Below are 15,233 nucleotides of genomic sequence, written 5' to 3' on the forward strand. Positions count from 1 at the left end.
AAATTTTGTTTAGTTTTTGTTGATGAAATTAACACTAATACGCAGCCGTTTGCCCAAAGCCAGCTGGAATCAGATTCCACCCTTACGCTATAGAAAGTGGATTGATTCATATTGCTGTTTTTGTTGAAATGTTTTCATTACAAATGGCCACCAAAAAAAAAGTTACTTGAAGATTAATAATAGCTATTAATAAATACATGTCACCAGTCATATAAATAGAATAGTATAATGTTACCATAATATGACTAAACTAGTCACTAATCAAATATGGCATGTGACGTGTGTCAGAAAAAATCTGGGACTGGTTTCCCAAAAGATATCATTCAAATCCAAGTTACAAGTTTTGCCATTCAAAGTCAAATGTACTTTCTCTGCCTTGTTTGCCACAATTCCATGCACTCCTGGAATCGGGATCCTCTACAGTACCGTCGCCACGGCTGTTGTCCGCATTCTCAAAACACATCCCCTTGATGAGCTCCTTGAGCTTGAGGAAAAGGGGGAAAAAAATCACACAGAGCCAAGTCAAGACAGTAGGGAGCTAAAACGGTGTTTATCAAAGCCAGGAAGTGTCAGATGCTCAGTGCATTGTGGAGCAGCCGTGAGATGCCCCACCACAACTCTCGCCTCACTGAACAAAACAACGCAGGATCTCTTTGTGGATGTGCTGGCCCCACGTCGAAGGAGAAAAGCCACAGTTTGGCTTCGAAATGTTGATTTTGTGTACTTTGTTCTCACTCTGGGGCTCGTCTGAGGCCCAACCACAAACCGAACAATCATGTTAGTTCTGCTGTGCTGACTACTGGATTTACAGTAGGCCTAAGTGTTGATGAAATTGTAAATGTCAATGTGCATTTCAATTACATACTGCAGAGGTGTCCAAACTTTTTCCTCTTTTGGCCACATACAGAAAAAACAAAGGATATACGGGCCACTTTTAAACTTTTTACTTTAAATTATCAAGCACACCAAAACCAGTCAATCAAGCAATTGCATATTGTTTACATACTATTGTGTTTTTGTTGTTGTTGTTTTTTTTAACCACAGCTTTCTTTTAGGTAAAGAGTTTAGGATTTTACAAGATTTTGGGGTGGTCGAGACCCTGTGTGATATTTTCACAATTTGGACCTTGACACAGCGCAGAACATGGATGAAACCATTTTTGCTGGTAACAAGTGTATTTATTTATTCACCTCAGTGTTATGAAGAGAAATGCTGTTACTTGTTTAATTGTAAATGGTTGATTTGCATATTTAGAACAGCTCTGCAGTATATAAAAATGAATTTATTAGCAACCAATATCCTTTTTATTATATGCCGTGGGCCGCTTAAAAATGGTTGGCCCCTGGGCCGTAGTTTGGACACGACTGACTTACAGTAAACCTTCTTAATATAACGATATTTTGTTATAGTCATGAACACAACACACACACACATAATAATCCAGATTAAATTATCGGTACATCAATCTGCATCATAAGAATCAAGAATTGGGTATTTATTAGTTTTTACAAAAAAAAATAGGGAACATCAGCACCATTAAAAAAAAACCATTGCATTTCTTATTACAATTTGGTTTTATAAAACTAATGTCTGTCCAAATTAAACCCTTTACATAAGAAATCAATTAATTTATCATGTAAATAATTGAATGTTTCAGTCCAATCATAACAGCCTCAAAATCATTCTTACAGTAGTAGTAGGCTCCCCTTTCCCTGGGAAAAACAACAACAACAAAAACCAAAACAAACAAAAAGCTTATAGTTCGATAAATTAGCACCATGTATTCTAGGTAAGCACCAGTACAATAATGGGCACCATTTCATTGCTACAAAGAAAAACTGGCGGGTCAATTTCAATTTAAGGTCCATCGAACCCTCCTGGGACAGAAAGTGATAGAATGCTATAGACATACAAAAACTTTTTGACATACACATTGCAAAACACCAGCTTGTTAAACGTTCACCATTCATGAATTCATTATGTCTAAACTATAGTCTGTTTGTGGAATATAGTTTGCATGGACTTTTGTCCCGGGTCTCGTCAAAGCCAGTCACCATCTCTACAGTCAGAAGATCTCAAGTGTTTCTTCTAGGGGGAAGTCAACCTTAAACATTTCTCGACAATAATATGTTCTATGTGACCTCACTAGTGTCTAAACATGACATTCTGATTAATATTACATTTGTGGAATATGAGTTATGAAGCAAAATCAAGCCGTTTTTATCCATCTCAGGGGGCGGCCATTTTGCCACTTGCTGTCTACTGAAGATGACATCACAGTTGGTCAGACAACGACCAATCACAGCTCACCTGTTTACTGAAGCTGAGCTGTGATTGGTTGTTACCTGAGACTTGAGCAACTGTGATGTCTTTTTTTACTCGACAGCAAGGTCATTTTAGTTAACTGAAACAAACTAAATAACAAAAATTCAAAAAACATTTCCGTTAAAGAAAAAAAATAAAAAGAAAAATTTATTTTTAAAAAAACCTAACAGAATTCAAAAAACATTTCCGTTAAAGAAAAAAAAATAATATATATATATTTTTTTAAAACCTAACAGAAAATCTAAATCCATTTTACATTTACAAAACTAAAACTAACTATATTTATAGAGAAAATTTCCTTAGTTTTTGTCTTTGGTAATTCATTTAATACATGAGCCTTTGGAGTTGATTTTAAATGTGATTTAAATATATTTATCTCAATATGAACCGGAATGAGGACGTTTAACAGTGTTGCACAGAAGTGACGTCATGCAACCAATAGGAAAGCACCTTCAGATGACGTCGCTCCCAGGTGCCAATTTTATGTTTGACTTTTGGCTCCAATGGCTTGCCTTGCCTGCTTTTTCATTTAATTCAGCCAAAACGCAATGCTAGGTACTAATAAGGGCGTTGCTTTTTTTCATTTTACCATGGTATTAATTAAATATTGCACACGAGTAATACACAACATTAAAAAAAGAAAACTAATACCATAACTAAAACTAAACTAAGCATTTTTTAAATAACTAAAACTAATAAAAACTAACAGAGCTGCCCTGAAACCTAATTAAAACTAATTAAACTTAAAAAAACAAAAGTCAAAACAAAATAAAAACTAACTATAATGAAAATTCCCAAACTATAATAAACCTGCTTGACAGCAAGTGGCAAAATGGCCGCCTTCTGATATTGTAAACAACTGCTGGATTTGACTGCTTAACTCATATTCCACTAACGCAATATTAACCAGAACACCGTATTTAGCATGGAATATATTATTGTCAAGATTTTTGGGGGAAGTCAACATCCCCTTTAAAGCCTTGTTAGGAAGAAAAATATACATTTAAATTGATGCAAAATTGACAAATGTCTAACGCAAAACTGCAGATCGGACTGATCTGTAAACAATTCAAATATTTATTTTTTTCTCAGTTTTTTTTTTTCAAATAAATTAGAAAAGCCACAGTTCTCTTTATGTGTTCCGGAGTTCCTGCTGTTGTCAACACTGAGTCCGTCTGGCTGTGTGGTGTGTGTTTGTAGATGAGTGTGGTGGGAGGCACAGGCAGGAAGCGAGGCAGGCACCATTTTGGTGATGGGGTGGTGGTGGGGGGGGGGGGGTCCTTTTGGTTTAAAGGTAGTGGATCTGGGTGGTGTTTTAGGGAACTCTGTGTTGTTTTAGGACACCTGGCACTCACTCGAGTCCCCGTGGACCCAGTAGCAGATTTGGGCATATTTGAGAGGCGTTATCCTCACTGCAACGTTGTAATCCTGCTGCAGCCCGTTGCCATTCACATCCACCCACTGATGACCAGAGAAGACCCCGATGATTTTTCTCTTCCACTTCTTCTTGCCCGGCTCTTTGAGGCGGATGTAAACCCCGGAGCCACTGGAGCCTGGCTTGGCGTCGCAGTACTGGTACAACAAATCATTGGACTCCTCAGACACGGAGCAGAACCTGTAGACCAGGTTCCCCGGCCGGTCGTCATCAAAACCGGAGAAGTGGATTCTTCCTGCAGGGAGCTTCTTGACGGAGGGGATAACGCCCAGATCCATGTGCTTCACTTTGGGGGCGCGCTTCAGCTCCAGAATGGCATAGTCATAGTCGGCAGTCAGTCCATCAGACACGCCTTTGAACCAACCCTTCGGAACTTGGGTTTTCTTGACCCTGCTCCACCTAAAAGACGGTTTCTCCACCTCTGCGCTGCGGCGACTCCGACTCTTTCTTCCCTTTCCTTTACGGCTCCCTCCTTTCTCTTCCACTTGCTTTACTTCTTCTTTCGCACCATCTTCCTTTCTCTTTTTGCCTTTTCCTCGCCCTCCTCTCCCTTTGCCTCCTTTCCCTTTTCTCGATTTCTCCTTCAGAATCCCGACGCGAAGCTTCTGAACACCGTCCAGATAATCCTTGCCATCGTGGATGCAGTGGGCGGCTGTCAAGACATGTTTGGGTGACACCAGAACTCCGGAACATCCCGTGGAGATCTTGACAGTAGTGGAAAAGGGATACTTAGTGGAGAACTGCTTATCGGAAATAGTGAAGCGGGTGTCCGTGCCGTACACTTCTCTTTTGTAACGGGAGCTGGAGGAGGCGTTTCTGGACCGATCTGTCACCTCGTTGAGACCTTGCACAGACACCGAAGTATACGTGCGCGTGCCATTCTCATACACCGTCTCGTAGGATAAGAGCTGCTCCAGGTCGTCCAGGGAGGGCGAGGGGAGGCCGCGCTGACACTCGATCCCGCACGTTCCGCTGACTTCCGCTTTAGGATGAGCGGAGAAGTTGGGACTGCTCAGAGGCAGAGTGCGCTTCTGTCTTACCACAGGCAAATTCCACTGAGGCCAAGTGTACTCGTCGTCAACCGTTGCAGTCAGCTCGGCGGCGACGGCCGCCACGACCAGCGCCGTCACTGGGAGCAGCACACACAAGTGTAGAGGGCCCATTGTGAATTGGGCCTGGCTCTGAAATGAAAACAAAAGGCGAAAATGGTTACAGGGTTGAAAGATTCCTCCATATTAGTCATATGCTATATACAGTAACACCTTGACTCAGGAGTGCCCTGACTTACAAGTTCTTCACGTTACAAAAGGTTGCCAAAATAGGAGTTACAAGCTAAATTTTGATATTTTACCACTCAAGTAAAAAAAAAAAGAAGTGTAGCATCACAGTCATTAATACTCTATCCGCCAGTTGAACACAAATTGTGTTGACGGTATACAGCACCCGCATCCCTGGTAGTAACAACATAATGTTAGTCCAAAAGTTACCTTAATTTCAGGAAAGGTACACAGTTTCCCAAAAGTATTATCCCCTCAATTTTGTCCTGCTGTCATTTGTTGTTTTGTTAAAGAATCATGTAGTTTAAAATGGTTGATTTTAACCCATCCGTTTTCTCAGGGATGACGCTAACCCAGGGCTAATGGGTGCTACAGCATTTTATTGTACATTTTAAAATATATGCATAAATTGTGAGGACAAGCGGTTAAGAAAATGGATGGATGGATGTTTTCTCAGTCCCCCTTTAGCACCAAGGGAGAGGAAAAAAATCCTGGAGTCCACAGGAGGGTGCCAGCTGGCTTTGGGTAAGAGATTTTGTCTTATTGCCAGTTCTTCCTACATACATGTGGCACTAAAATGTTATCAAATAAGTAATCATGCAGATTTTGTCTATTCATTGACTTAAAGTACTCTTCAGATGAAACATTGACTACCTTTGCCATGGCCTAAGGCGGTCTGTATCATTTTTACAACCTCTTTGAGGAGGATGGTAGGAACATACATTATTTCCCCCTCTCCCTATTCGTTACAAAGACGGAAGTCAATTTGAATGTCAACGCACAATTACTGCTTTCCTGACAGAAGTTGCAAAACAACAGAAAATTTTTGTCTGAGGAGACAAAAACGAAAAACGAAAAAGGGAAGCTACCGGGATAAAAGGACAGTCAAGGATCAGCGTTGACTACGCTTGTCCTCATGGGAAATGTGGTCTTCCTTCAGGCATAACATTACCGCTTTTGTCCATATGGCTCCACTATAAACAACATAAACTGAAAGTTCCTTAGTGTTGCTTTGAACTATCAATTTTGATATTTGACAATTATTTTAGTTCTTGATTTCGTTTGAATTTGGGGCAACACTGTTTGCTCGTGTCTTCCAGTAAAACTAAACACAATGTAAATATACATCAGCCTTATCAGTGCAGCTATCAACAAACCAAACCAGAAAACATTTAGCATATACTACATAGTAAATACTTAAAGGGATACTTGACTCTTTGAGCCATTTTTAGCAGTCAAAAGTTAATATTTTGTCCAGAATTAATTTGATAACTTCATTATTTTTCTTGTACAATGAATAACTTTAAAAACGTTTTTTTCTACTTGCTGTCGACTGAAGATGACATCACCTGTGCTGAGGAAGTAGATAACGACCAATCATGGCTCACCTGTCTTCTGGGTTTGGTCAGCAAACTGAGCCATGATTGGTCGTGACTTGTTACCTATTTCCTCTGCACAGGTGATGTCATCTTCACTCAACAGCATGTGGAAATAATAGTTTTTAAAGGTAGTAATTGTACATGGAAAAATAATTAAGTTATCAAATTCATTCTGGGCAAAATATTTTTTTTTACTGCTGAAAATGGCTCAATGAGTCAAGTATCCCTTTAAAAAAGACTACACCTACATTGCCAAAGATATGCCATTCAGTTTCAATTCCTCTTAACGTGGGTGCCTAAGTAGGCTTTCCCATTGTATCTTGGAACACAGCTCCGTCTCAGGCCAGAAGGAGGCAGTGTGTACCAGAGTCCACACACCCGCCAGTTGCAACTATGGCACTGAAGTTCAGCAGCCAGCATTTCCCCAAGCTTTTTTTGCAAGTCTGCACGAAATGATTGGTAGCATTATTCATAGTCTACGGATATACTGGCCACTTGCTAAGTTGTTGCATCAGCTCTATGGTTAAGAGATTTATATGGAGTTTGAGTCACAGCTGTGGTTAACATTGAGGTAAGGATGAACCATGATTCTCAGAATGAGCTCAAGACAGTGGCTTGGAGGTTTGCCACAATGGTTAACCTTCTCTTTTAGTTATGACCACGTCTGCTTTCCGCAGCACCGATCCTCTTTCGTGTCAATAAATGACAGAACACGTGCATTTATGCGTCTTGGTATGGCATCGATACAACCAGATAACCCGATAAAGAAAAGGCTGTTTTGGATCCATGTTAATGCGATTAACTCCATCCAGCAGAGTCGGAAAATGTAATTTCGTCAGCTCCGCTGTGGTCATGAAGTCAAGGAGACAACTTCCAAACACATGAGCAGAAAGTCGTTTGGATGCTGCTGCAGACAGTCTGATATCTGCACTTTCCAGCTGACTGATAAACCTCCGGTGGTGTGCGCTGTGGTCTGCTCTGGGTTGAGTTGGGGTGGGCTGGGGAGGGGAGTGGAGGGGGGCTGGACCCAAGATGCATGGCTTTTCAGTTATATGGAAGTGCAGTATTACAATGAGCTGTATGTCAGCACCAGTGGCTCATCGTCATTCATTGATGAGATGCAATGAACCAATAGCATCAAGACTCTGTAATTTTGGACATAGCGGTGCAAAAATAGGTTATACAGCTGAATGTATATACTGTACATTCAGTCGTGTCTCAGACCAGTACCACAACAACTCCTGAAGTCAACTTGACTACTTTCACCATTTTGCTTTACATCACTTTGACCCCACTATAGGCATAGACCAAGTCCAAAATAATACAGAAAGAAAATACTTTAAAAGCGATAAAAAATAAAATGACTCCAACTTGAAGACTTGGCCGACATGAAGCACAAAGCCCTTTAAAGTAGGAGCCAAGACAACCTGCCAAAAACAAAGGATAAAAAAAAAGCCCCCGAGAGTTACACAACAGACTAATAATTGAGACTAAAATAACCTTTGGTGCCTGTTCAACTTCACACTTCCTCAGCCAAATTCAGACATCACAAAAAAACATGGGAAAGTCTGCAATAACTCACCGGGGTGGAAAGTGACTGATATACGGCCACCATGGCTCTTAGTCACACAAAGCTCTCACATTCGAGTTCAATCATTTTCCACCCAAGTAAACTGAGCAGCTTTTGTGTGCCCTCTTCATCCGCCTCCTGCCTGGCGCCGTGTACACTTTATGACCGAGAGAGGGCGATATTGTTTCCAGTCTTCTCAAAGAGCGCGTCAATAAGGTTTTATCTTGTAGTTCAACGATTTATTGCTGATTATTTGACCACTTATTTCAATTTAAAACATTCAAGATGATCGCTAGCTTCCCACAATAGGTAAAGTAAAATCTATTTTTAATCTTATATAAGCTAAATAAAAACCTACAAATTCCAGTTTATTTGCCAGATGCATGAAAATGCATTGACTGTGCAGCACTGGTTAAACGTCATAAGAAATGTGCATACAAATTTAACAGTGATGCACTTCTTATGGCTTCAGTATTAAACGCCCCTTTGAAAGGAATCAACTCAAATTTTATGAAAGTATAAATAAAATAATATGTTGATTTAAAAAAACAATCCCAACAAACAACCCAAACAAGATAGATTGATTCCATCAACGAGAAATTTTAAATACTAGTCCTACCTGCTTGCATCCGATTAATGGATATGACCAATCCGCAATATCTGGCTCGTTTGTCCTAAAAGATGAACAAAGGAAGTCCTTTTTAAAAAGACAAAACAAACGGTTGTTACTTCATCCCAGACGTCCTGGCATCAGCAGGACGACAGCTCCTCTCTCCTCATTGCTCCTTCGAAGTGGTGGCAGAGAAAGTTGAAAGCACTTGATGCTGAGAAGAGAGGCAGGGAGGGAGGGGAGGCAATCGCAATCTGAAAAATAGTTTTTTTTTCTTTCCTCTCTCCGGTGACAAAGCCTTCTTCTCACATGTGGGTGGGGCTACATCCAGCAAGTGGTCCAAGCAAGTCCTGGCCCTGTATTCAGCAGAAGCCACAGAGCACCGGAGATGTGATGGTGTGCGGCCTGCACAGAACAGGAGCATAATCAAGCCTCATTCTGTGTGTGGGACACTATAGGAATTAGTTCCACTGCTCTCACAACAATAGCGGGGGGTGCTACGGATCTGAATTCCTACATTCTCAACATCTGCAACACTTTTCCGCCTAAATGAATGTGATACAATTGCGAGGACAGAAACACACTCAGTCATTTGTGATGTTACCGTTATTAAAAAACTTTCAACAACTGTGATTTTAATACACACAATAGGCTGCAACAATTACGTAGACCTTAGAATTTTTGAGAAGTGCGTGTTTCCAATAATTACTCAGTACTTTTGAATCAATAATTACTACTAACAATATGGATTGATGTGTCCTTGTAGTCTGAATCTGAGTGTGTTCCTGTCCTGCCACTGAACGCATGCGACTCTAAATTTGAACTTACCTGTAATTTAAAAATGTTAAAATGGCTGCTTAAAAATCAGTTTGGGACTGAAGGTTGGAGGAATAGTTAGATGGGCAAGAGGCGGGGATCACCCTGGACTGGTGGACAACCAATCACTGGGGTTTAGAGAGGCAAACAACTGCTCACATTCACATTTCCACATACAGATTGTGGACATTTAAGAGTTCTCAGTTAACCTAACGTGTTTTTGGAAAGTGGGAGTAAGCCGGAATAAAAACACACACGTGCACAGCGAATACAATTAAATTCAAACCCCAGGGCTGCACTGGCATAAAAAAAACAACAACAAAAAACAAAAAACTGTCATATTGACTTAGACCAGCCCGATGGCAAATCAGAGCTGTTTTGCATACTGCCATTATTGGCCCATAAATTCGAATAATCTCAAAAGCACAATGACACAAAAATCTCTTCATTCTTCACAATCCTAAACACAGATTTTTTACTTCGGTTTGCTTCTGCTTGTATTATGAATGTGGTCCTCAAGGTTCTGGATGTGTGGATTTTATTTCATGAAACACTGCAGTTGCTATGATAACCAATGACTTCTCAGTTATGTTGTGTGATTGCTATGGTGTGAAAATTATGGATATAATTCAATTTGCCTGACATTCTATTCTAAAGGCAGACTCTTAAAAAATGTTGGTCAGACATGACTCCTGACCATTTACGGCTGCCATGTAGCTCTGCGACTGATGTTGATTAGCTCAGTTTGCTGTCTATAGTGTAAACTCATTAATGGGCTGCTCCTTTTAAATTTTGGCTGGTCCTTTGGGTACAATGGAGGCTAATCATATAATGAAATAGCATCGCATCAGCCCCAACAGACTCTGGCCCACCGGGCATCTGCCTTCTATGCCAGATGGCCTGTCCATACTCAGAAATTTGAGGCAGACTTTATCACACCTTTTTCCCCATTCATAACCAATGATAATCAAGTTTATATTGCAATATACTGTATGCATGTTATGCATGCTATTATTATTATTATTATTATTATTATTATTATTACTATTATTATTATTATTATTATTATTATTATTATTATTATTATTATTATTATTATTATTATTATGAACCCTCCACCCAGTTGATTACCTCCCCAAGGTGGGGATATACATGATCAACTGTGTGCCGGCCTGCGAAAAGTCTTTAAGTCAAGGACGCAGCAGTAAACTCTTCAATGTCATTCTGGAAACAACAGCAAAATTGACAGAGTGACAATGAATGGATTGTAATTTCATGTCATGAAATGGCAAATTACAGTCATCAGCTTTTTTTCCTCGTGAGAGACAAGGAGTTGGTGTGAGGCATTCAACCTTCTCCCCACCCATTGGATGCAACTGCGGCCACTATGAAGGAAATATGTATGTACCCACAATTTATTTATATAACTCTAAATTATGTGCTGATGTGTGTGGGAATGGGAACAGGTGCACCTTAATGGTTTGGGGCGTTTCCCAAATTTGTTGAGGGAGTTCAGCTGGAAAAAGTATTTTGTGGGATTTTACCAGATGAGGCACATATGTATGACTGACATATTGTGCTGTACACTATATGCGTTTGTCTCTCTTTAGTTCCACAATCACCGTTTTGATTTGGTATATGCAATATTAACAGTTTCAGTTGGACAAACAGAACAAAATGGTTGGATGAAAATACATGATGTGATACATCTGGCATGAGACAAAATTAGGCCCCTGTGATGTCATTTGCATTAGAAAGTGACCTATATAGAATCCCTTACTTGGCTCCGTCCTTCCCAGCCATCTGTTTATAATATTCCACCACTGATGATAGTGTGAGTGCTTCCGTGCGTGTGCAAATGCTTGGGAGAGGAAGTCGGCGGTAAGAAAGACTTGGGTGGCCATGCACACCTGATGCAGCTTGTTAAAACTCATGATGCAGATCATCATACGTGAGGGTGATGATGACCACACGTGTGGGTGTGCACATCAACTACACTGCACAATCCTTTACATTCTGAGTCTGCCTGAACATTATTCTTCAACTTTCTATTTCATACATTTTAAGAAAATTTCTGATTACTCTTTGGAAACATGCTGCATGGTTTAATGTCAAGGCAGTGCCATTTATAGTGAGCATATAAAACATAAGCGTCGTCCATTGTAACAACACTGGAAGAAGTTTTGAAAGTTTTACAACTCAACAACATCCTTGTCAAAATAGTGAAGCCTGATCATGAGACTCAAGAGACTAAATGAATATAATCAGCTTAAGAATAAAATAAGGGGTTTAAAGAGTTTTATCAGGGGTCTCAATTTTGCAGCCCGGGGGCCATTTGCTCTCTTGCAATCGATCAAACTGTGTCTTTCTTTGTGTTTTGTGTTTTTCTGTGTCTGTGTCATTGTGTGATTTTAATTAATAGTATTTTTTTCTAATCAAGCTCTGGACGTCACTGCCACGAAAGAAGGCATTCTTAAATCGCTGAAATTTCTTGGTTGCCCCCCCACCCCCCTCATCACTTAAATAAACAAAGAGCAAAGTTAGGTTGAGAGTGGACTATAGACTGTTCATCTTAATATTTATTAAGAACAATGTTAGCCATAGGGTTAGGTCATTTACATACATTTGTATGTAAATTAACAAGTATTTACATACATTTGTATGTAAATTAGTTATTGGTGAAGTAATGTAAATGTCAACGATTAACATTTCTCTCAAAGAACAAATCACTTTGTGGCCTTTTCTACAGGTATGGTTATTTTCGTGGCATCGGCACATCACAAACCATTAAAGAATTGGAGGCATTTCCCAGCATGCTTGGTTGCAGTTACAATTAACACTCGTGGATGAGGTTCATATAAAGTTTCGTGTAAGATCTGCCTTTTCAAACAGATTGAAAACGTTTTCAATGTGTTGTCATGAAACTCCCATGGATTGTCAAATCACAAACCAAGCTAAAGAAAAAGGTGATGTTGTGGTGCGCCATGTTTGGTACATCTAACGAGGCCTCAGGTTAGCATGATGAGAAGGTGCCAAACTGAGAGGTCCCTGACGAATAAAGTGTAAAAAAATAATAATAATACTGTTCTTTTCTCTCCATTATTACCATGTGAAAGTTCAAGCATCCATGAATACCAACAGGAGAATATCGCAAAGAATCATGCTAAATTTTTGGGCGCACTAGCCACATGCGTAGCTGTGAAGCTAATTCTACAGCAAGAAGGGAGAGAAATAGAACAAGAGGGAGTCAAGTCTCTGCTTGCAGCCTTTGGTTTTGAGAAAAGCAGTGAGTGATATTTTTGGTTGAGAGGTCGGGCCTGTCTACTGAGGATAGAGGGTCTTTTGTGCCCCGTGTCACACCCTCATGGGAAGTGCTCCCTTTGCACTCTGGTGTGGTCGATACATAATTTAGTAGAGATCTAGTAAACTGTGGGAATTGTTATATGTTTTATTAACACCACTTTTAAATGGGGGCAATTTTTTTTTCATTAAAACTTTATCTTTGAAAACCCAAGTGACCCTTTTCTGTACATAGCAAATACATTAAAGGCTATCTACTCCATTGCACAGACCTCTCATAAAATCACTCAGAAGGCTGCAGTGGACTTACAGTTCACTTCCACTGCTTTGTTCTAAACAGACCACCATTGATATGACCTAACAAACATACACGCACACACCCACGATATTCAAATTAATTGATTAATTATTCACTAACTTATTTTAATAATTTATTTGATCTTCTACTGTACTTGATCTGGAAGATATTTCCTGTCTGTTTTCCATGCTCACCTGATGGCATTGTTTCAGTATCCCATAGGTCTTGCATGTTACGAGCCAAGCCTCGCTCCATTGAAGCACGGCCTGATGGGATATGTTGTTTTTGGCTTACCCTCTAGCTTTTTATGATAAACATCTAGTCTATTGACCCGGTGAGTCGGTCTATTGAGTTATCTACTGTAAATGTGGATATTTAAATGTTTATATCACGTCTAGAGTTACATTGCTAACATACTGATGTCAAGCAGCTTTTTTGTTGCCATGCTTTTGTCTTAACCAAGTCATGAAGTGCTTCACGGTGCGCCTGAGTGTTACCAAAATACTGGTGCTGATAAGAGAAATAAAGGCAGAAGTTCAACAATTCTCAGTTATAACAAGTTAAACATTTATATACAGTATAAATCTCTAACATCAGACCAGGTGTTTATTTAATAGTTTAAAATTTACGCCAGAAATGGGGAGTTGTTGAGGTACTGCAGGTGCAAACTCGACATTGTTCATTCAATCGTGAATGAACAATGTCGAGTTACAGTACTTCAAGGGATGAATGCAAATTAACTTGCTGCAAAAACCATGCTATGGTGAACACATCAGTCAAATAAGACATGTTGACAAACGACAGTAAAGCAAAAGGAGTGTCTTCACGATTTACTTCACAGATTAAACTAATTTGAGAACGAGGGCAGCATAAAAACGATGAAGTATAATACTGCAACATACCAAGGTAAGACACTAAAACAGAGGACTGACAGCTTGTGTTTATTTTTGTCACATCTAACTGTGTATGTATCTCCAAAAGTTACAATGAAGCGCAGTTTGACCAATGAGCATTTTTTTCGGACTTATTTAAATGAAACAAAATCGACTGATTTAGATCCAGAATCAGAAAAACGTTCACAGCTTTCATTGTATGGTGAAAACATTTGCATACATACACCATAAATCACCCATTGTAAATCTAAACAATAGTGATAGCATAGACAATTAAAAATGGTCTAAATATGATACATTAGGGTTGTAAATAAGTGAGAGATTTATTATTATACTTGTTTTCCATTCCCAGTGACATGCCTCCGTCAAAATACCCCAAAAACCACAATTTATAAATTTATACACACTATATCTTGTCTTGGTGAAATTAACTAATTGAGAGAACAGTCCTGTCTCATGCAAGTGAGCAAATGCACACCCCACTCCATATAGAGCTGAGCCAATGGCATTTAGGCTACTGTATGCATTTTGAAGAGAATCTTCTGTTTCAATTTAATTAGAACTGTTTGGATTTAGTCATAACTGTTTTAATTTCCTTAGTAAAGCTTGGTGAGGGTAATAATGTGACCAAACGTTTGAAGATTCTTCCTTCCACATTTTATCACTTAATTAGCCATCTGTTTCGGGGGAGAAAATGTGTTATAATCAATTCCTTTGTAAAGTTGTATTATGTCTACAAAAGTGTCAGGATGTCTGGCAAACTGTGTTTCCGTCTGGTTGATCAGCTGGGGGGGGGGGGGGGGGGGGGGAATCGTGGCCGGGCAATGTTTACATATCAATTGACCATTTGTTATTGTCTTGAGACTCAGAGGGCAAAGCAAGGGGAGGGGGCTTAAGTGCAGCAAAGCAGGAAGAGGAAGGGGAGGGGCTTTTTGGGATGCTGAAAGAATAATGGCGACTGCAAGTGGAAGGAGCGGGACAGACACATGGGGAATTAATGGTTTGGTCACACATGTGCTTCTGTCCAGAAATTTCTGAATAAAATAAAACCTTCAAAGGAACTGTTCACCGATCTCAACTCTGATTCTGAAAACAACATTACGAACACGCGGAAAACATAAGGATCGTTTTCCAACAAAATGTCGTTTTTCCAACAATTTCCATGAACATGGAGCTAAATTGTACAGGCAAGAGGCAGCTCTGCTTCAGCAAGGACCCCCTAATCCCAAAATCATTTCACTTGAGGAAGTAGCAGCTCAACCACTAAACAACTTCAATGAGAAAGCAAATAAGTGCTGCTCATTAGAAGCGAATGCTATTAGCTAGTGCT

At 39.7% G+C, this 15,233-nt stretch overlaps 1 protein-coding gene across 1 annotated transcript; it reads right to left on the bottom strand.

Annotated features, from left to right (window-relative positions):
- Positions 1–531: 531 nt before the first annotated feature.
- Positions 532–8,819, bottom strand: prss35 (serine protease 35). Its single transcript, XM_086079622.1, has 2 exons — positions 8,606–8,819; positions 532–4,941 (listed from the first exon to the last, which is right to left on the bottom strand). Exon 2 carries the CDS (start codon positions 4,921–4,923, stop codon positions 3,661–3,663), a length of 1,263 nt encoding a protein of 420 aa, XP_085935748.1. The 5' UTR covers positions 4,924–4,941; positions 8,606–8,819; the 3' UTR covers positions 532–3,660.
- Positions 8,820–15,233: the final 6,414 nt, after the last annotated feature.

Source organism: Leptonotus elevatus, chromosome 6, assembly GCF_054856555.1.
Source record: "Leptonotus elevatus isolate MCC_2025b chromosome 6, RoL_Lele_1.0, whole genome shotgun sequence".
NCBI classification, from domain to species: Eukaryota; Metazoa; Chordata; class Actinopteri; order Syngnathiformes; family Syngnathidae; genus Leptonotus; species Leptonotus elevatus.